At 38.3% G+C, this 21,021-nt stretch overlaps 1 protein-coding gene across 2 annotated transcripts in view; it reads left to right on the forward strand.

Moving 5' to 3' along the window:
• Fgf14 (fibroblast growth factor 14) overlaps nt 1–21,021 on the forward strand; it is a 339,751-nt gene that overhangs the window by 162,385 nt on the left and 156,345 nt on the right. For both annotated transcript variants that reach the window (XM_048800655.1, XM_015483994.2), the window contains exons 2-3: nt 7,318–7,428; nt 14,008–14,111. In XM_048800655.1, coding sequence (XP_048656612.1) covers nt 7,377–7,428; nt 14,008–14,111 — 156 coding nt within the window. In that variant the 5' untranslated portion in view covers nt 7,318–7,376. The remainder of the gene's footprint in view (nt 1–7,317; nt 7,429–14,007; nt 14,112–21,021) is intronic.

A 21,021-nucleotide genomic window follows, 5' to 3' on the forward strand; every position in this document is an offset into this window, starting at 1 on the left:
CTTAAATAATAAGATAGAAAAAATAACACATTTTGCCTTGAAAGCCACTTTTAAAAGAAATTCTTTTAAAAACAGAAAGTGAGTTCCTATCAGTAAATACTTATGAAGCATCTGTTTTGTGACAATCATAGTGACTGATCATTTTGAGTGATATAGGATGCAAATTATGGAGGGATTTATAATATTTACAATTATAATATTTAAATACAATATAATATTTATAACAAAGGCCTTAAAGCTCACAAATTTAACATCTAACTTAAAGACACTGTATTAGTTCTCTTTTTCTCCACTTAATAGATAGTATAGGGTTGGAGAAGTGTGAAACCTTCCTTATCCACCATAAGGGTCACGGTCAAAATGCCTATAACCAAAGATAGGTTAACAAGAAAAAAAAGCACCACACATTACTTAATCAGAATTTATCATGGTATGGGAGCCTTCAGAAATGAAGACCCAGAGATCTGGGGAAAACTATTCTTATGTTCCATGAGGATTAGACAGCTGTGTACAGATGTGACTTGACGAGAAGGTTGAGCTGAAGGCAGTAGGCTTGGGGAGGGGAGAGCCAGGAAAGCCTCTCTGTTCAGGGTCTTCTCGGCCTCTCTGCATCATTCCTGTCTTCTGGGCAAGGGGGCAGAACCCCCCTGGAATGAAGGTCTTTAAGAGAGGGGGGAGAGTGTGACCTTTTTATGTTTAATAGCATGCCCTGGGGCAGAGGGATTTTAGTTCCTGGGACCCACCTTGAGAAAGAGAGAGTCTAGTTTGCATGATTCACTCTGAGGGAAGAAAAGGGGTAGGAGACCAAAGAAAGGGTGAGAGTAGGTTAGAGAGATCTTGTTTCTGAGACTTCCAGGGTCCTTTAGTTCAACACACTCAGCCTATCAGAGTGCCGTGGGGTCTGGGTTTCTGAGCCCCAACAACAGCAAGCTATTTGAGGGCAAGAATTAGTTTTTATATAGTATTCTACCCCTAGCCACAGGTGTAGGGTTCTGATAGACGGAGAAGGGTGGGGGGCCCTGCTAGCCACTGGAGCAGCAGTTGGATTTGAGCACAGGGAACTGTACATTGGAGGCTGCGTGTTGGGCGGCTCCCCTGAGATGACTGGAGCAAGACTCCTAGAGGAAGAGGGCTCTCGGTCACCCTGACCCTCATCCTAAGGAGTGACAGGGAGATCGTGCCATTTTCCTGTGACTCTAGTTTCCATTTTCACTGGTGTCCTTACCCCACCCTTTTTTTGTCTCAGCCCTTCAGAAAAGTTCCTGGATGTGGTTTATTTTTGTGGTTGGATCATATGATAATCCATAGCTTTGGGCAAACTATTCACAATACTATTTTCTGCTATGAGGGGTGCCAAAATCTAATTAGATCTACCACATTTCCCCCCACAGATGATAGAGTCTTAACATTGTTTTTACCCTGTTACAAAAAACCAAAAGTGTACATTTTTTATAGATGATAGAAGAGTAACATTTAAGAACCTACACTGATACCCAATTAGGACCAAGATTTATGTATACATAAGCACTGTATCTATGATGTCCTATATTAATGTATTTTCTATTATAATATATATATATATATATATATATATATATATATATATATATATATCACATTGTACATATTTCAGTTTAAGTGATGACTAAAATGTGCACATCACTTGGTGCTTTTTCCAGATTTCTCTTTTGCAAATCTGTGCATTGCATGAAAACAATTTATGACAGTGATGGATTTAATTTAACTCACTTCTGAGACAGTGATTGTTTTAATTGAAAACGTTGGATGTTTTCCCTGTGTATCTGAAGGCAGTTGGACTGATTTACATTTTTTTTTTCAGTTCTGAGAGTTGAGGGTAATATATTATGAATCATCTTTTTTTTCTTGATATGAATGCACACTCACTTTCATTATTTCTATTTTAATTAATAGCAGAGAGCATAGTTGGTACAGAATTTCATGCAAGGTATATCTTCAAGACATTTTTTAGGGGAATGAATTGGCACAGAAAATAGAAAATAAAAGACAAAACTGGAGGGAAAAGAGAACTAAGACAAAGAGGAGAGGCTGAATTTTTATATTTTCTTAAGTAGAGCAGAGATTGTGAATACATAAGCTGTTTTGGAAGAGAAGAGAGAATGCTAGTGATTTCAGGAGTTGAATACATTTTGCATTTTCTACATGGGTCAGTGTAGGACTGAAGACATTAATTCATCTTTTAGTTATGAATTAGGGACCTGAGTTGTATATCAGCATTGAAATTAAGCATTTGTTTTTGCAGGGTTTCTATTAAATTTAACTTGAATAAATCATACAAGCCTCTTTACCCCAACAGTTTAATGAAAAATGTGAGCATGTGCCTGGATGTGAGTTTGCTTCACACTTGTCACATTTTCACTGTTTCATATCTCAAGGCATAGTGTTCATTTAGGGCAAGGATCTGTCATTATATACATATTGATTGCCTTAACATGTTCAGGCTCTTTTGGCTGACTTCATGTTCGATCTGAACAGATCATTATTTTTTGTTAGTTGTTTGTTGTGTATTTGGTTTAACTGCATAATCCAGAGGGGAAAATGTCCTCTTTGCTATTTGCATGGTTTGCTTTTGCTAATTTTAGAAGCATCACCTTCAATCCATTTTATCTCTATGGGATACATTTCTCTTAAACTATCCTACCTTTAAAACTCGGAAGCATAACTTATGAATACACTTACCCAGGAGCCCATAAACTTCAAGAGATGGCAAAGTACCTATTGGAGACATGACGGAAGGCCAGTGTCCCTAAGCAGCCCCTCAGAATTACAGGATGTTCCAACCTGTTTCAGGTACTTTAAGGACCTGATGTATCATGTGACCACCTGAAGAAACCAATGTCATTTTATGTATTAAGTAATGAGCAAAGCTTAACTTCGTTCTCATTTTTTGGAGCTGATAAACCAGCAGGGATTTTCTGTTGTATTTTCACATTGTGCAATGGCCCTCCTTGCCCACCACTTGGACACCATTTCTTCTGAGGAATCTGCTTCAGTGATGGTTGCTCTTGTGGGTCCTGTTTGTGCAGGCCATTGTGTGAGATCCTCTTTGTCCCTTTTTGACAATTTTTCTCTCACAGGGACATAAAATAACATGTCGGTGAGTTGTCCAGCATATATTATGCTGAAATTGAGGCTTTCTGTGGAGTGAGAGAGTGAGGGCTGCATCTTTGTGGTCACAGTTGCTCTAGGAACTTGATTATACCTTTGCCTATGGCACATAACTCATGTGGCTATTTTCTCCATAAACTGTGCATAAAAATAGACTAACAAATGGAACCCTTGGAAATTGAACCAATCGCTATAGCTGTAGTATGTACTTTTGGTTATTCACATGTATCACTGCAATGCTAATAGTACATATGAAATGCTATTTTCATTCATTCTTCATCCAAGTCATTAATAGGTTTTTATTAAAACCTTTGCATTTTCATTGGAAAATTAATATGCCCTCACAATAGAAAAATTAGCAAATAATAAAATGTTGAAAATTAAATATTCCAATTACCATAAAATACAATATACTTATCATTTTGTTGTATTCTTGCTCATATGCTTTGTACAGTACTTTTACACTGTCATGCTCGTGTTATGTACACTTAGATTTTACACAAAGCCTTATGATACTTGGGATTTATGTTTAAGTTAGAGGTCTGGAAAGTGCAGCTCCCTGGTCAAAGTTGTGGATTGTTTTAAGGTTTTGTTGTAATTGCCATCTAGGGTTTTCATGTTATTGTGGTTCTCACTCTTACCAGCAATGTATGAATTACTGGATATTTTATTACCCCCTTGGTAGCATTCATTCAACAAATACTTAATGCACAGTTCCTATTCATTCAGACTCTGGAGATGTAATGATGAAAAACATTACACATTTCAACTTTCTCCATGAAATTTACACTCCAGTTTGTGAGGCAGCTGTTAATCATACAATTACACAAATAGGTATTACGATCACGAGTTGTAAAGCAAAATACTCACATCTGTTCAATAGCAGGGATAGGTACATGGAGGCAAATTGTTTGCTTTCTGTACTTGTTAATGTACTTAGAAGGTTTCAAAGTTAAATAATTTTTGATGTGTAAAAAATAAGTTAAACTTATGATGAACTGGCCATAAAAGCACCCAGCGGAAGAATATGCCCTTGTCAGAGGGGTCACAACATGTCCCCATGGAAATGAAGTATTGCACCTAGACTTGGATAAGAGGAAAAGGAGTTTACTAGGGAAAAGTGCATGCCGAGGGGTGCTGGCCTGCACAGGAGTGCAAGGAACACTTATGTGCAGGTGGACATTCTGGAGATAGTGAGGTAAAGGGAACAGGATAAATTATGGGATGTTTGCAGTCAACCCACAGGGACCCAGGTGAGGCTTCATGGAGGGGATGGGTGTGGCAGTCAGAGACCAGGCCAGCAGAAAAGATGGGGCCTGATCGCTGGGGGACATCTGCATAGGTCATGTACAGTGAAGAGTCACTGTGTATTTCCAGATCTGATGGAGCACAATAGGCAGGTGCAGGTGGGAAGAGCACCACAGAGTGGTAATGAGAGGCTGGCCCTGAGAATAGGAAAATGGAGAAGAGGGAGGGATACTGTAAGAAGCATCTATAGGAGACAGCAGCTCATCAGGTGGGGTTAAAAACAAGCATGACCTTCAAGGGACTGACACTGTTAACATAAATAGTAAGATCAGGAGTAGAGATAGTCTTGGCAGGAGGTGATGGAAGGGGGAGAGTGCAGGTGGTAGTGGAGGAAACTATAAACTTACAGTAATCAAGCTTCAGGTTTGGTGAGGGTTTCATGGGATGCAGATTTGTTGGTAATGCAGCCAATGACAAAGTGGAGGGGACCTGATTTTTAGGAACTTTAATCCTTTTTAATGTTTGCACTATGATTTTATATCCCACATTCACCTCTGGGTACGTAGGATTGGAGTGCAGGCATGGCTACGGTACTCTTTGAAATAGTGGAGTTTCTGTTTTACTTATTTTATTTTTATTTTTTAAATTTATTTTAGCATATTGGCTTCCATTTATTTTAGGTTATTAAGAGGTTTTGGTTTAATCCTTCAGGCTGTGGAGGCCACATTCTGTGGGCAGGGCCCAGAGGTGAGTGTTCTGAGTGCTGTGCCCTTTGTCTGGTTACTTAATTTCTCATTCTCAGAATCGCCTTCCTATCAAGTGGAGGTGTGGTGAGGATTCCATGAGTTAACCATAGAATATTCTTAGAACAATGTCTGACCCCTGAAAAGAACTCAATGTTGTTGTGATTTTTAAAAACAAAAATGCGAAGCTTAGTGGAGCTAGATAAATCAAAATTAATTTGTTTTTTTCATGTAATTAAAGGAAGGTTCAAAACACTTTTGCTTTATTTTTAGTCTCTTTTAACAAATGAGGCCTGGCCCAAAAGTGCTCTCTGTGTAATTAAGATTCCTTAATCTATGAGCAGGTCCGCATCTTCTTACTGCCTAGCCTGATCAGTAACTCCGGAAGACTTATGAGCAAAAATATAGGATTATTTAAAAATAAGTGATGTCAGAACATAAAGGTTCAACAGAAAAATCATCAGCCTCTTAAATCCTCTGTGTTCCATGGCAATCAAGAAATTCTCCCCTACGTTTTTACTTTTGATCTCTTTCTTGCTACCTATTTTCAGAAAAGACAATAAACACGACAAAGCAAAAATCAGAAAAGAAGTCTTCAGTAGACAGAGTTTATAGCCACTCAAATCCAGCTGGGTAAGGTGCAGTAGTAACAATTTTTCACTAATGTGCATGTTAGAATTAAGTGATTTTGAAGTTACATAGTACAGAATGAGGAACACATGTAACTCAAACCTATTACACACTTAGGTATTTTCTTTTATCACCCTAGTCTTAAAAGCATCTATGTCCTGACATGTGTGTTCAGATTGCTGTGATATGGTGCTACTTGAGCATTATTTTCCAGAAGGTTCTTTCCAATTTCATATGATCAATGAAGCAAATGTGTATCATGCATAGAAACAGTTATTGGATCGTGTTTCATTTCCCAAAGACTCACCAAAGCCTGAGGCTGTTCTATTTGGGGGCAGCTATGCATTTTTTTTTTTTGCATGTATATTGCTGGTGTCCCCTTGTTGTGTGTCTGCTGCTTCTCTGTGGATCACAAGAGGCTGGTTTCACCCTTCAGGAGTGTCCTGCTGTTTGACAGTACGATCACATTTGCATATCCCATCTAGCTATTGTGGAGAGAAGCCAGTTGCTATGGTGAGGATTATGATGTCCCACACCAAATCTAGTCCTGAGATGGGGACGGCCTTTGAAAAACCACATGCAAATATTTATTCTCAAAGATACAGTGGCCCTTTGGGAAGCACTGGATTACTAGCCTGGTTACTTTTTCTGTGAATCATCAAATGAGAAGATCAAGACTTGTGATTTCCCTTTTTGTGAATCTAAATTTCCACTGCCCTCTACAAAACTATATCTTTTGATCAAGAGTCAGATTCTGTTTTGTATAATTTTACTGTCTCTTTTGGTTAGGTAAATAGATAGGTTTATCTGTCTAATTTGTCCAGAATATTGCTGTAGCGCTGACCTCCCTGTGTAGGTTGGTGCAGTTGGTTTTGTATTTTTTTGGTGTGTGTGTGTTTGGTGCTGGGGATTGAACTAGGGAGCTTCCCATGATAAGCACCTGCTCTGTCACTGAGCCACACCTGCCCTCTCACGTAGCTTTGCTTGTGCTTCATCTCAGTTTACAGGTACAGTGTTCCATTCTCCTTTGCAAGTGTCTGGCCACCACAGATCCCTTCAGGCATGGAGGGCAACCCTGGATAAAAGGGGATGTTCTCTAAACTGGGACTTTTTCTAAGAATGTGTGTTAAGTATTAGCATAAATTTTTAAAAGAATACAGGTTTATCACATTTGGGGACTTTCAAGTAAAAGGAAAACTCCACTTAAAAGTCTTTAAAAAAGTTTGTTAGAGTTACAGCTTTGCAAGATCCCTGCCATCTTGAATGATAATATTAAGTTACATTGTAATTTAAAGCAATAATTAAACTAATACCTTAGTTAGTTTAATAGTTTAAGGAATAAATTAAACACAAATATATTAGTTTCATAAAATGCCTATTTTCTGGGGCTTACTACAGTATTTTCTTTACCTTCTATGATTCATACTTCTGAGACATAGAATAAATATGCTACTGCTATATAGAATGTCCTGTTATTTCTGAAAAAGAAACAGAAAACAGTCTCCCTTGCCACGTGGTGAGGCTCATGACCACTCTGTTTGCCTTTCAGATCCCCAGCTCAAGGGTATAGTGACCAGGTTGTATTGCAGGCAAGGCTACTACTTGCAAATGCACCCCGATGGAGCTCTCGACGGAACCAAGGACGACAGCACTAATTCTAGTAAGTGACTACACAGGCCACCAGCCAGCACGGTTGGGAGGAGATGCACTGCTGCTTCCGTGACATTTTAGAGCTTCCTTTGCAAAAGTTTGGTTAGTGGGTTCAGTTTTACAAATGTTACACACTAGAGTGCCAGTATGATCTTACTAAAGCCACACGAATAAAAATACAATGCAGAAACAAACGAAATCTGAGACTTTAAGGTCATTGTAAGATGATAATCTCAGGTTTTTCACACAGTCTTCCAGACTCTGGAAGTTACTGTTACTTTTAATTTTATTATCATAATAGCCAAGTAAGTACACTAGTGTACTAAGATGAAAACTGAGTATGTATTTCCTTTGAATATACTATTTTACGAGGCCTGCAGCTTCTCAATGATACCTGTGGAAAATTCAAGAGCTATAAAGATTAAGTTGTTGTAAATGATAGAAATATAATTTTTCAGATTCTTTGCATTTAACAAGAGCTCTTCCTTATGAAGAGGACATGCAGGCTGTATATCTCTAAACATATTGACTCAAATTTTAACCTCTTCATGGTATTGGGTCCATCATTTTACTAAAAATATCCAGAGTTTCCATCATAATCATGTCTGTCCTCCTTTTACTATTTCTTTGCATTTATCTTGTCATGGTATGGTCTGTCTGTTGTGCCTTCTTACTCAAATGCGTTTTCCTTTCCCATATTCTGTTTATACTGATTCCCTCTGACACACCTCTTACTGCTCATGATAGTGAAAAGTAAAAGCTGTTATAGTAGGAATATTTCATCATAGAAAATGTTACTAGGAGTCGATGTGCGTCTCACCACCCATTCATCATTAGTTCTTCACCTGTGGAAGAACATCATTCTATTACAGGGAATTGGCATAGATAGCATCAGATGACAGGCACTTCCTTTTTAAAATTATACTAATAATTTAAATAATTTACACTAAATAATTGTATTCAGTAACACTCATTCTGAAAGAAGCTCTTGATATAAAATAGGCAAATTTTTATGTTTGGTGTTTCTACTTGAAATATGAATATTTTTCCAACCATTGTGTTTACTATTTTAGGTTTTGGCCATCTCTTCACTTCTATTTTTCTCCAACTTCTTTTTGATTTAACTTTGTCTCCATTTTCCTTCTTTCAAATTTCTGATTTTTTTCTCTTTATGTGCATTCTATATCCTTTTTTTAAAAAATGATTTGTTCCGTGCTTTATTGTTACTTTCTTCTTTTTATTTTTAAATTTAGGAAAAGGAAAAGTGAAAATCCAGGCACAGAGAAGCTTTTAATTCATAAGACCTTTGTCAGAAAATGTTGTTCACTTGTTAAGATTTTATCAGTAGATGGGACCTTTGAAGGTGATCAATACTTCCTGTCTTTGACCCAGAAAAGAGAGCAGGTTTTTGTGGTCAAGTTCGTGCATATGTGTCTGCTCATTTCCTTTCCCATCTGTAACTCTGTATCCATTCTTCCACCAAGAGGCATTTCCTCTGGTTCCTGTTTTACAGCGTTGTGGGTCATGGAGCTTAGGGATTTGTGAGTTTCTATGTCCTCACTGTTCTCTGGCTGTCCTTGCCCAGAGTCTAATAAAACATAAGATCTTGTTCTCCATAACTGCACTCACTTTCTGAGCCATTGTGTTTTGAGTGATGTCATCCATTTTATGACAAGAGTTTTCAACAAAGAAAATGAACCAGAGCTATAGAAAAATGCTGCTTCATTGGACTGCTTGGAAAAATAATTTTCTTCAGGACAAAAGTTTTATGAATTTTCCCCCAGCTTCTTTCTCTTTTAGAAGAGAAGTGTTTGGGGAGGCAGTAACACCAAATTGTTGACCCCTAATGATGAGAATCAATATCACTTTGAGATGTGTCAAGTAGACATTGTCTTTAAAGAGCATATTGATTGGGAATTGAATAAGCAGCACTGTCATTTCTGAATTGGCAATGTGCTGATGGAGACAGCATAGACATGCACACACAGTTGTAGACCGTTAGACACAGAGTTGGAAAGATAAGATAATCAGAGATGCTGCCTTCTGCTCTCTCAATGCCTGTGGCTTTTCTTTCTGCATGATCTGCCCTCAATGGAGCAAGAAACACTAGGTCACTTCAGAAAACTCCTCTGCTGGGAACAGTCCTAAGAAAGACAGGATAGGAGCTCCAGAGAAAACACATCTGAGCCAAATCAAGTGCCCCCACTCATGGGAGCTCAATTCCTATGAAAAGACCTGGCCCATCACTCCCTTTGCTGTATTTTATGTGCACTGTAATCCAGTTAGGTTAGCTGTGTTATCATTTCAACATTTGCAAAGACTTAAAGGAGGTAAGATAAAGATTCTCTCCTTAAAAGGCTATTCAAGATTTATGATTACAAAATTTAACAAAAATTGGCAGGATTATAGTGGATTTATAAAAGCAATGGGAATTACCAATTAACTCTCCTTTTGTGCACTGTCACGTTTCAAAATTGAATACCACCACTTTTAGGATGAATTTTAAAATTGTTTTTCTTCTGATTAACTGCAATAGTCGCAGAAACTTCAGAGAAATTGTTAGCATTGAAAAGAATTTAAAAAAAAATAAGTATGTGCACTAGAAGTGCTGACACCTCCATACAGATATAACACTTAAGCTGAGAGTTTTTTCACATGGAGTCTCTAAGTACAAGCCAATGTACAGCTGCTAATGGGAGCACAGCCTGCTTGGTTTCAGGAGGGGGGTGATGCAGTGATTCATAATCATGTTTTCAGTTTTTGATGATTCTGAGCATAAACCAAGGATGTCATCCATAAACAGAAAAATAAATGAGAAATAACCTAAAACCCACCCAGATATGTCCCTAAAAGTCAACAAATGAAAAACTAAGGGCTTGAACCATGAAATCTTTCTGATTTGAGTTCAACACATTTTCTACTAAATATAGAATTATTTAGAAAGAAAAATCAGAACCTGCCTGCTAAGGTGCTTCTGTAATTTCAGATGAGAAGAGGCAAAGGGGCTCCTGGATGGTACACCTCCATGCCCCTGTCCTCCCAGGGTTCCACCCTGATACCTAGAGGTCTCTAGAAAGGAAAAATGGAGAAAGTCATTGATGACAGGTATATGGCCCTATGGGGAAGATGCTGTAGCAACGACTGCTTGTCATTTGAATGTGAGCATTCAGGTGCCTACATGGCCACAGTCCTAGAGGTGTATCCCTGTAAAACTACCAAATGTCAGTATTACCACACACCCTGTATTTTATTTTATTTTTGCTTTAATCTCAGTATTATCTTTTTTATTGATTTTTTTTTAAATAAATGACATCAGAATGTATTACAATTCTTATTACACATATACAGCACAGTTTTTCATATCTCTGGTTGTATATAAAGTATGTTGACAGCAATTTGTGACTTCATACTTTGGATAATGATGTCTATCACATTCCACCATCCTTGCTAATCCCCTGCCCCCTCCCTTCCCCTCCCACCCCTCTGCCCTGTCTAGAACTCATCTATTCCTCCCATGCTCCCCCTCCCTGCCCTACTATGAATCAGCTTCCTTATATCAGAGAAAACATTCAGCATTTGTTTTTCTGGGATTGACTAACTTAGCATTATCTTCTCTAACTCCATCCATTTACCTGCAAATGCCATGATTTTATTCTCTTTTATTGCTGAGTAAAATTCCATTGTGTATATAGGCCACCTTTTTTTTTTTATCTATTCATCCACTGAAGTGGTTTTTCCTCCTTCCTTGTTTAGTTTTGGGGATGATGTGAATTATTTTTCTGTGTTGTAAAACTTCTTTTTACCCATTATAAGACTTAATAGATGGTTAATGGTAATATATATTATACTATTATATATTATATACGCACTAATATTTATGAAAATATCAAAACTTCTAAAACCACCCCTCTCTGCTTAGAAATGCCCTGCCAATAAACTTGATGTGTAAACATTGTCATAACACCCCACAGGCTTTAGGATGGCCATTCTTACCTGAACTGTGTTAGGCTCAGTTGAGGAGCTTTCTTAATAATATTAATAACAACAACAACAACAATAACAAAATCCTTAAACCCTAAAATCACTCCTAGGGATTCTGATTTCACTGGTCTGGAGATGGGCGTGGTCATTTTCTCATGTAAACATGGCCAGTTTTAATGTTAAGCCAGGGTTGAAAACCACTGTTGTATAGAAGCTAGATTATTCCACAGAATGAACAAAGTTGCAGGATCACCTTCGTTATTCTTTATCCCCTAGGGTTTATACCATCAATTTATAATTGTGAAACATTCCAAAAGAGTAGAAAATTCTAATTCTTAATTAGTGTATCTGTGTTTTTCACTAGCCCCCCAGCCCCATCACAGTGTGTTCTGATAGTTCTCTACATTGTGGTGTTTCCATGGATTCTTCTCTTATTGTCTTCTGTAAATGATAATATGTTATAGTTTATAATTCAGGTTCCTTCCAAAACTATGGGGAAAAAAGAATATTTTGGTATGGTTTAAAGTATATTTCTAGAATTTTTCTCTTTACCACACCACATTATTTTGGTGAGTTCATGATGCACTGGCCTTCTAGAATTATACTATCTGCCTTACATCAAATATATCTGCACTTAAAATACCACTAGAAGGATGAAGGGTGAAATAATTAGATTTGAGTCAGGTTAGAATAGTTTGCATAGACAGGTGTATGATTATGTTTTACCTTAAAATTTCGCATACGATCAGTACTGATTTTACAGTTCTTATCCTTTCAAAATGTAAGGGAGATGATACAATTCAGGTTTCCTACGCAAGAATAAACTTGGCTTTCTCCCACAAAGAAGCTACAATTGTAAGGTACCTCCTTATACCTAACAATACTACCCCATGTTCAATATTAAACAATAGAAAATGAGCAAAAGAAACATCTTTTTCCATAAGGGTATATTAATTCTCAGAATCCTATGCAATACAGCCCAACTTTAGTTTGCATAGTGAAAACGGATATACAATGAGTCATATGTGTATGTGTACCCCAAGCATTCTTCTAGGGTGAGTTTCTGTGGCCATGAAGTGCTATTTTCCTTTCATCATTTGTGCAGTGCAGACATGTTGAGGCCTCGGGAGCAGTAACATGTAATCATTGGAAGATGGGGTGTGTCTTTCTCCACCCTATTAGGCAAAAACATGTCTCTGAGAATAAAACAGAACACAATGTTAAAGTTTTTAAATTATGCACTGAGTAGACCCTGAGAATGAAGTCAAAAGCTCACATTTTTCAAGTGATTTGTCATTTGTGGAATAGAGTCAAAGGCTTAAAGTTAAGATATTTTACTTATACATTTACTATAGCATTTTAGTGCTTTCAGTGCCTGTTCTTGCTTGGTCTTATTGCTTAGAATTAGATTTGAGTTAATAAAGACCTGATAAGTCATAGATAACAGCACTGTGGATTATTAACAGTTCTCTTATAAATGTTTCTACAATGAAATCTTTAACATCATCAAGCAGTTATCAAATTAGAATATGCTAGAAAACTTACTAAACAGTCATGGAAATGCATTAAGGGGTATTAAGACTTAAAGACATCAATTATAGCATTGCTAACTACACTGTGGGAACATATATAAAAATACTTTATTAACAAAGGAAGAAACAAATTATGTAAGGTAGTGAGTTTTTATCTATTAGGTGGGTAAATCTGAAAACTATTTGTTTTAGTTAGCTTTTTTGCTGCTGTGACTGAAGATCTGGTAAGAGCAATTTCAAGGAGGAAAAGTGTATTTGGGGGGCTCACAGTTTCAGAGTTCTCATGGTCCATAGATGGTTAACTCCTTTCCTCAGGCCTTTTATGAGGCAGAACCTCATGGTAGAAGGGTGTGTAGACAAAAGCAGCTGGGGACATAGCAGGAGGAAGAAGAGAGAGAAGTCCACTCAACAAGGACAAAATATAAACCCAAGGGCATGCCCCAGGGACCCACCTCCTCCAGGCATACCCTACCTGCCTTCAGTTACCACCCAGTTAAGACCCATCAATGGAGTAACACTGATTAGGTTAAAGTTCTCTTAACCCAAACATTCCACATCTTGGCAGATCAGATGCACATCTTTTCTTGGCTTTGCTGGTGTATCACGTTAGTTCTGCAAAAGTAACTTGGTTTTGGCATTACCTTTTTAACTTTGGCCTGCACTACATTGCAATAACCAATCACACCTTCCCTATGTGACAGATGAGAATAATCATTCAACCTGGACTTTTGAAATTCTGCCTTCTGAGACTCTTCACAGCTGATGTCTTTTGGAATCCAATGGTGTCAGATGTTGTGATACTAGAACCATAATTACAGGCTCAGTTCTGCCCATTATCCCACCAGTTCTTCAGAATGCTGCAGGCAAGAATACTAAGAAGACTTATAAATTGGAGCTGCAGCGCTAATTTTACCCACAGCAGAGTCTTCTTCATTATAAACGGAAATAAAAGTTATTTAATTGGAACATCTCAGATAGTAGCAATAAAGATATTTCTTAAGTAAATGAGCAAGATAAGAGTTGTGGTATTACTTCCCCTCTTCCTGCCCACTCATGACAGATGTTTATCTTTCCAGCACTGTTCAACCTCATCCCAGTGGGACTGCGTGTCGTTGCCATCCAGGGTGTGAAGACAGGGTTGTATATAGCCATGAATGGAGAAGGTTACCTCTACCCATCAGTAAGTAGCATGCCAAAGATGCTGCCAATCATTCTGCAGCAGCAGCAGCAACAAAATCCAGAAAATTCTATTGGTTCTGCCATTTCTGCTTTAGTATTTAAATTTCATTAGAAGGCTATAGGAGCTGTTTCCTCATTATTTATCAGTGTTTGGTAATGGGAATATCGAGAAGAAGAAGAATTTTAGATATTGAAGTGACTGTTTGCCATACTTTCAAAAATGCACTTGTCTTATGGATTTTCTTGCAAAAATTTTTAAGTTCTTTCCATGCATTTTCTTTTGTATTAATTTATTTTTAATTGACATAATAATTATAAACAGGCTACATTGTGATGTTTTGATCCATAAATACATCGTAGAAGAGGAAATCATGTTGATTCATATACTTACAAACTCAACAACATATTTTTTTATAGTGAGAATGTTAAAAGGTTATTTTTTCAGTAATATTGAGGCATATGATTCATTATTAACTATGGTCACCTTGCAGTACAATAGGTCACTAGAACTTACCCTGAGGTCTAACTGAAAATTTCTACCCTGTGATCAACATCTTCCCTTTCCCCTTCCCTCTTCCACTGGTAATTACCATTTCAGTCTCTATTTCAATGATCTATAGTTTTTTAGATCAGCATATTGTATATGCTTTCACTTGTATATAGATTCTAAGAAAAAATATTTTTTTTAAAGAAGAAGCAATGAAAATTCTAAAAAAGGGGAAGAGAAAAGTGGAGTGTACTATTGTCCTCATATCTGTAGGAGACTGGTTCCAGGATACCCTATGGATACCCAAATCTGTGGATACCAATTATTTTGTATGAAATGGCATAGAATCATAAATAATCTTGACAAATCCTATATTATGCTTTAAAACATCTCTAGATTGGTTATAGTACCTAATACAATGTGAAATAATATAAATAGTTGTTACTTGGCATTACTTAGGGAATAATAACAAGAGAAAGAGTGTATATGTACAATATAGATACTTATTTTTTGAATACTTTTGATCTTGTTTGTGGAACCTACAGATACTGATCTTGTGGATAGAAAAGTCCTACAGTGTATGTTTAAAGATGAGAATGCAAATTGTGTAAATATTTTACTGAAAAAAAAGCTATTTCTGACATTGAAATGTGTATTTCATGCAAACCTGTTAAGTCTCCCTGTTTTTGTGATAGTATTTGTTAGAAGTTGAGCAATTTTCCAGCAATATAGCATCTACTGGAATATTAACAAATAACTACATTCAGATACTTTATATCCATACATTACAATGCCGCCAGAATTCATTTCTGCCACAGGTTCAAGCAATATAAACTTATGCAAAGAAGATTCTTTTCATTATTCCTTGAGCAGATCCTGATTAAGTCTTATATCTCTTTAAATATGCTCTTATTTGAGTTTACATGCACTTTATTTTTATACAAATTATTTTAAAGTCTGTTTTTGTTAAACATTATTTCCTAACAAAAAACTACACCTAAACATATGTTATATGTTAACAATTTATATTTATAGTCTATATACTTATATCTGTATATATATATATGAAGAGAGGTGTGTGGCGAGAGGGGGAGAGTTATTAAACAGAATTCTTCTCTGGGTCCTTCTGTGACATCTGACGTATTTTCCTCAGTGAATCCGGGAAAACCTCTGGAAGGGAAATACGTGGGCGCTGTGGCTTCCCTTCATGGAGAGCTCCACAGGCCGTCCTTGCTCTCAGCTCTTACCTGAGTTCCCTGAAGGGAGTACCTGCTGCCTGTACACAGAACTGGGTCTCACCTGGTGCGCAGTGTGTGCTGCCAGACAAGATGACCACCCAGGACTCTGAGCAGGATCCTGCTACTTTCCTGTACCCATTTAGATAAAAGCAAGTACAAATGAAGATCCTTTTCTTGAGGATGACTCATTTCAGACACAAGTCAACTTTATTGATTTGACATTTGTTCTGTTATTTTTGTTTCTTTATTTTTCCCCAAAGTAACCTTTGAGAAGTCTGAAATCACCAGACGCAGTGGCCTCTACTTCCCTCCCTCTGTTGGTACCTTACCACACGGCTGTGCTCTGGTATGGACTTCCATGTCAGGCAGAACTTACCTTGATCTTTTCACTACTGAGGAAGAGGTTTTTATCTCTTGCCATGAGGTTGTAAATATATGCAGTCTTCTTTAAAAGTGGGTGTATCTTCTTGAGTGTGTCCTAACCCATACTAAAATTCTGGTTAAGTCCAGTGCAGTCCATGCAGTACAGTGAGAAGAGAAATGAGAAAGGTGCCCGCTGCCCAGTCCAGTCCCCAGCGTGTTCAATATGGCTTCCATGCCCAGGAGCCAGGTCTCATGACGAAGCCCTGGGCAACAGCACTTCACAGGATACCTAGGTCCTGGAGATCCTGTCAGACTTCTCACTGATGCGTTTGTTGTCTTCCATTGGTTCTCCAGACACTAGACTTCTGGGCTTCCTCTATGTTTGCCTGATTCTCTGACTTACAGATCTTGGTTTCTCCTCTTCCTATCTTTGACTTTTCTCTGAAGCCAGGGTCTGGCCAGAGATGCTCTATTTGTCCAGCTCCACCCTAAGAGATCTCTGCTTGGGCCAGGCCCTATAATCCTCAGCCATCTTGTGGGAAAAGGGTTGGATAAAAATGAAAGGCACTTTCAAGTCTATACTACATCCTCATGTTCTGTCTTATTTCAACGTAAGGGGATTTAAACTTCAGATACTTCAAGGTAAAGAATGTTTTTCTATAATTATTTATTCATAATTAGTGATGAAGAGCCTACTAAAATAACAATGCAGAGCATGACATAACAACTGCTGTATGATAATGATTCTTGAGGATGACTTTTGTATTAGTAATGGTGGCAACCTTTGTCCACTCTGTCTGCGCTGTTCCAGGAATGAATCAGCTCATTTAATTCTCCCAACAACCTTTTTTTAAAGCAAGTATCATTAAAATGAATACACCAACGTGCAAAAAGTTTAAGAATCTTCCTGAAGTCATGCAGGTAGTAGTTGGAAAAGACAGGATTTGAGCCTAGTTAGTCTGACTCAATAGTTTACAGTTTTAACTCTGTTACTCTACTGCTTCTGTGTGCCAGACATTTTTTCATAAGATGGTCTGGCACCTATTCTAACAAGAAGCTACCAACATGAGATGATGTGATTAAAACCTTTAGGGAATCGTTACCTAGGAAATAAGCCTCATTTCGGGACAATTATTATGCAGTGTAACCTAAAATACAATGTTCCTTTGGAAATTTTTAAGGGATAAATAAAATTACAGAATATTATATTTGTTAGGGGAAAGATTGATCATATATAATGAGTATTTCATATTCTTGGATTTTTTATATTTACTATCTAACCTTTACATTTTAAAAGCCAATTAAGAAGCTTTGAATTGAGTGATTTTTTTTCTTTCTTTTTTTTTAAATGACAGCCCTAGTCAAGCTCAGATTTAAAGAAAAAATGTTAATGAAGACTTAGTATGGGAAATTAAGTCATCTGTTTTGAGCTGGTGGTCACTTTAAAAAAAATTTATCTTATTTGTGTGATGCATGCTGGTGTCTAATGGGACCAGTTTTATCAAGGATCTATAGATTTAGAATGTAGGTAATATAATAGGTCATTAAGGTAAATCTGTTAAATGAAAATCCCACTATGAGGCAACTCTGGGTGTATATTTTTCTATTTATAGTTCAGAAAGTTACTCTCATAATCCCTTACTGTACAAATAAAGATACTCAACGTGTCAGATAATTCCACCATAGGGGAACAAAAAAATGTCATCTTGACTGAGATGTCAATAATTGTGTTTATTTTGCTGAAGGCTCTTGTTCCCTGCAGAATGTTTTCTCCTGTATGACAATAGTTATTTCTTCTGTGGTCAAAATGATTGTAATAAGTTCCTTGATATGTGTCTCAAGAAACATAATGTCCTATACAAACCATTTGCTTGAAGATATAATGCAAACTTCAAGGTCACAGAACAGACACCAACAAAAAACTATTTTGTTTCAAAATGAGACAGCTTAAAATGATGTTTTAAAAACAGGAGTCTATCTGGGTTCAGCGGTGCATGCTTATAATCCCAGCTGCTCAGGAGGCTGAGGCAGGAGGATCACAAGTTCAAAGCCAGACTCAGCAACTCAGCAAGGCCCTAAGCACTTAGAGAGACCCTTTATCTAAATAAAATATAAAAAAAAGAGCTGGGGATGTGTCTCAGTGTTTGAGTGCCCCTGGGTTCATATCCTGGTACCAAAAAAAAAGAAAAAGAAAGTCTATTTTAAACCAATTGCAAACTGTGCATGGTGTTGAGAGGAACATAAAAAGGTTTTTATGTTTTGTTATATTTTGTTTTTTGTTTTCTTTCCAAACAACCTGTGATTTTGAAAGCTCAAGAAAGTCCCGATAGAAAGCCAAGGTTTGGAATGGAAATTCCAAATACTAAAGAAAGACTAGGAATGAAAGAAAACTGTCATTCATCATCTAGGCAGCAATGAAGAGCAGCTGTTTCAGATGCACTTTCTTCAGAACTGGTTGGATTCTCAGCCATCACCTGCATTACAAGTGCTCAGTCTCCCTGGTTCTGCCTCCTCATCTGTAAGATTATAGATTTTTCATTAAATGCTTTATCGATTTTGAGTTTCAAAATTCAAGCTTTAGTCTGATTGATTTTTCTGAATGATGAGGTAAAAAATTTACAAAAATTGCATAAAGACTCACTATTCCTTTATGTCAGCCTGGCCTTTATAAGAATATTATTCCTAATGGCACTGTTCACTGTTGCTATTACTCAGGTGCCAGGAGGTCCTGGTGTTCTCCTGAAGTTACTATCTCATCTGCGTCCCTTAAGCAGTTGGCACAAGTGTATAAGAAAACTGTTCCCTTTTCATGTAGATTTTTGAAATGAACCAAGAAAATGCACTGCAGAGTTTTGCAAGCTTCGGAGCTCATCAGAAGCTCTTGGAAGGCCAGGGAAAAGGCATGTCCCTTGGATTAACCTCTAGATGCTTCAGTTCAGCGATCTGGTATGAAGCCCAGAAAGCTTGTTTGACTGAGTGTTGCCCTCCCAGCTCCCTCTGGTGACTCTATGGTTTCTTTTTCAACAATCAACAACCACACAGCTTCTGGAATGGTCCATGGGGGAGGTGACGGTAACTCTAGAGCAAGGAGGTAAGAATCGGGGTCAGTGGGGATGGAGAGAAAGCCTCAGGTGGAGCACAGGCCTTCCATGTGGCATGGTGACAGTGGCTTCTTATTTTATAAAGGCGGACACTGAGCACACAGGGTAACCTTGTTTCGTCTTCCACCCTGTCAAGGGGTTGCAAAGGATGAGAGCTATGTGAAGGGGTTTTCTGCAGAATTTTGGAAAGAATTCCATGGCTGCCCGAGTATGAGGATGAGAATCATGGTTCACTCTGTCATGACTTGAGCAAAGTTGACTGTGATGCTCTCACCAGAAAGAGGACATGGGATGGAGGAAGACACTGTCTTTGGTTTGGGGCCTGCTTAGCTTGCCCCCCAGGAGACACAGTGGGTCATAGTCCCACTGAAGTTGGTTATAGTCCCACCGCATGATGGTGAAGCCCATTTTCCCTGAAGAAGAGATCAAGGCTGAAGGTGTACACAGATAGAACTGTTCCATGACAGATGGCGATTGCCTTTTCCTCCTGCTTGTGAGACAAAGATGAAGAAATGGGGTCAATGGCATTATTGTGGTAAGTTTAGATATTAAAAAGAACCTTATTAAGTAATCCTACATATTGCAAAAGCATTATAATATATTCTACTTGATTCTGGTCTCCAAATTAGTCTCTAAACTGTATCTCACTCACCTTCTCCCTTTCTACTTCTTATTTGGAGACCTTTCTCTCCAGATGTCTTGTGGGTTGCGCTCTGGGGGCTGCACACCTGTCTTGGAGAGCTGATTTTTTTTTTTTTTTGGGGGGGGGGGGCAGTCACTGTACAGGGTTAGTAGCTGCCGGGGAGAACAGGAAGCTGGGATTTTAGGTACCTGACCAGCTGGTGTTCCAAACTCAGAGTTGTCCCAACTAAAGATGGCCATGTAAGTGACTCAAAATGGAGGTGGCTGCTTTCAGTGATGGGGAGTCAGATGGGGGCCAGGCAGTGGGTGGTTTTAGGTGTTGTGTTCAGAGATGCAGCTCTGTGGCATGCAGTGTTGGGGCTGTCAGCTGTCTTCTGAGCCTGTGCCATGTCTCCAGGTATAGGCAGGCTGCCTTGTGTAGGGGACTATGGCAGTGGCTTCAGAGTCCCAAAAGAGACAGGACTGGGGGAGCTCTATGTTGGTAGTTGGGGATCCACACGGGAGTGGCGGCCAGAGTTCCTGCACATGGGTAGCATCCAGGCGTCCTGTGTAGGATTGGCATCTGGGATTCCTGCGCAGGTGGATGGCCAGGAGCCCTGTAAGGGTGAATAGTTGGGGGTCTTGCTCTGACTCTGAGGCTTGGAGCCCTGGGCAGGCACAGGGGCCATGATTCCTGCCCAGGAGCAGCTGTTGGGAGGGGGGGGGCGATCCTCTATCACTCCCAGTGAAGCAGTATTACCACTACTTGAATCACAGGTCACTAAGAAACAAGAATGCTGCGTCCCTGTAGCCCACCATCTTGGATTCCCCCCCCAGAATCTTAAATACCTAGAATTGATAGAAGCAATTTCGGATAATGGAGTAGAGAACCAGATGGTTTAAATTCAGAACTTGTGCCTTTATTAAAATCATGCTAATAAGATGTAAAGGGAATATCAGATCGTCAGATCTATGCACCATGGTCCACAAACATCATCCTATGTCAAGTGTGCTCAGATTGCCTTGTAACTATCCAGAGCCAAGAACACTGGCCCACTGGACTCCAAGACTCCAATTCAGTGAGTCCAGCATGCTTCAAGA

This window comes from Marmota marmota, unplaced genomic scaffold (genome assembly GCF_001458135.2).
Source record: "Marmota marmota marmota unplaced genomic scaffold, marMar, whole genome shotgun sequence".
Taxonomy (NCBI): domain Eukaryota; kingdom Metazoa; phylum Chordata; class Mammalia; order Rodentia; family Sciuridae; genus Marmota; species Marmota marmota.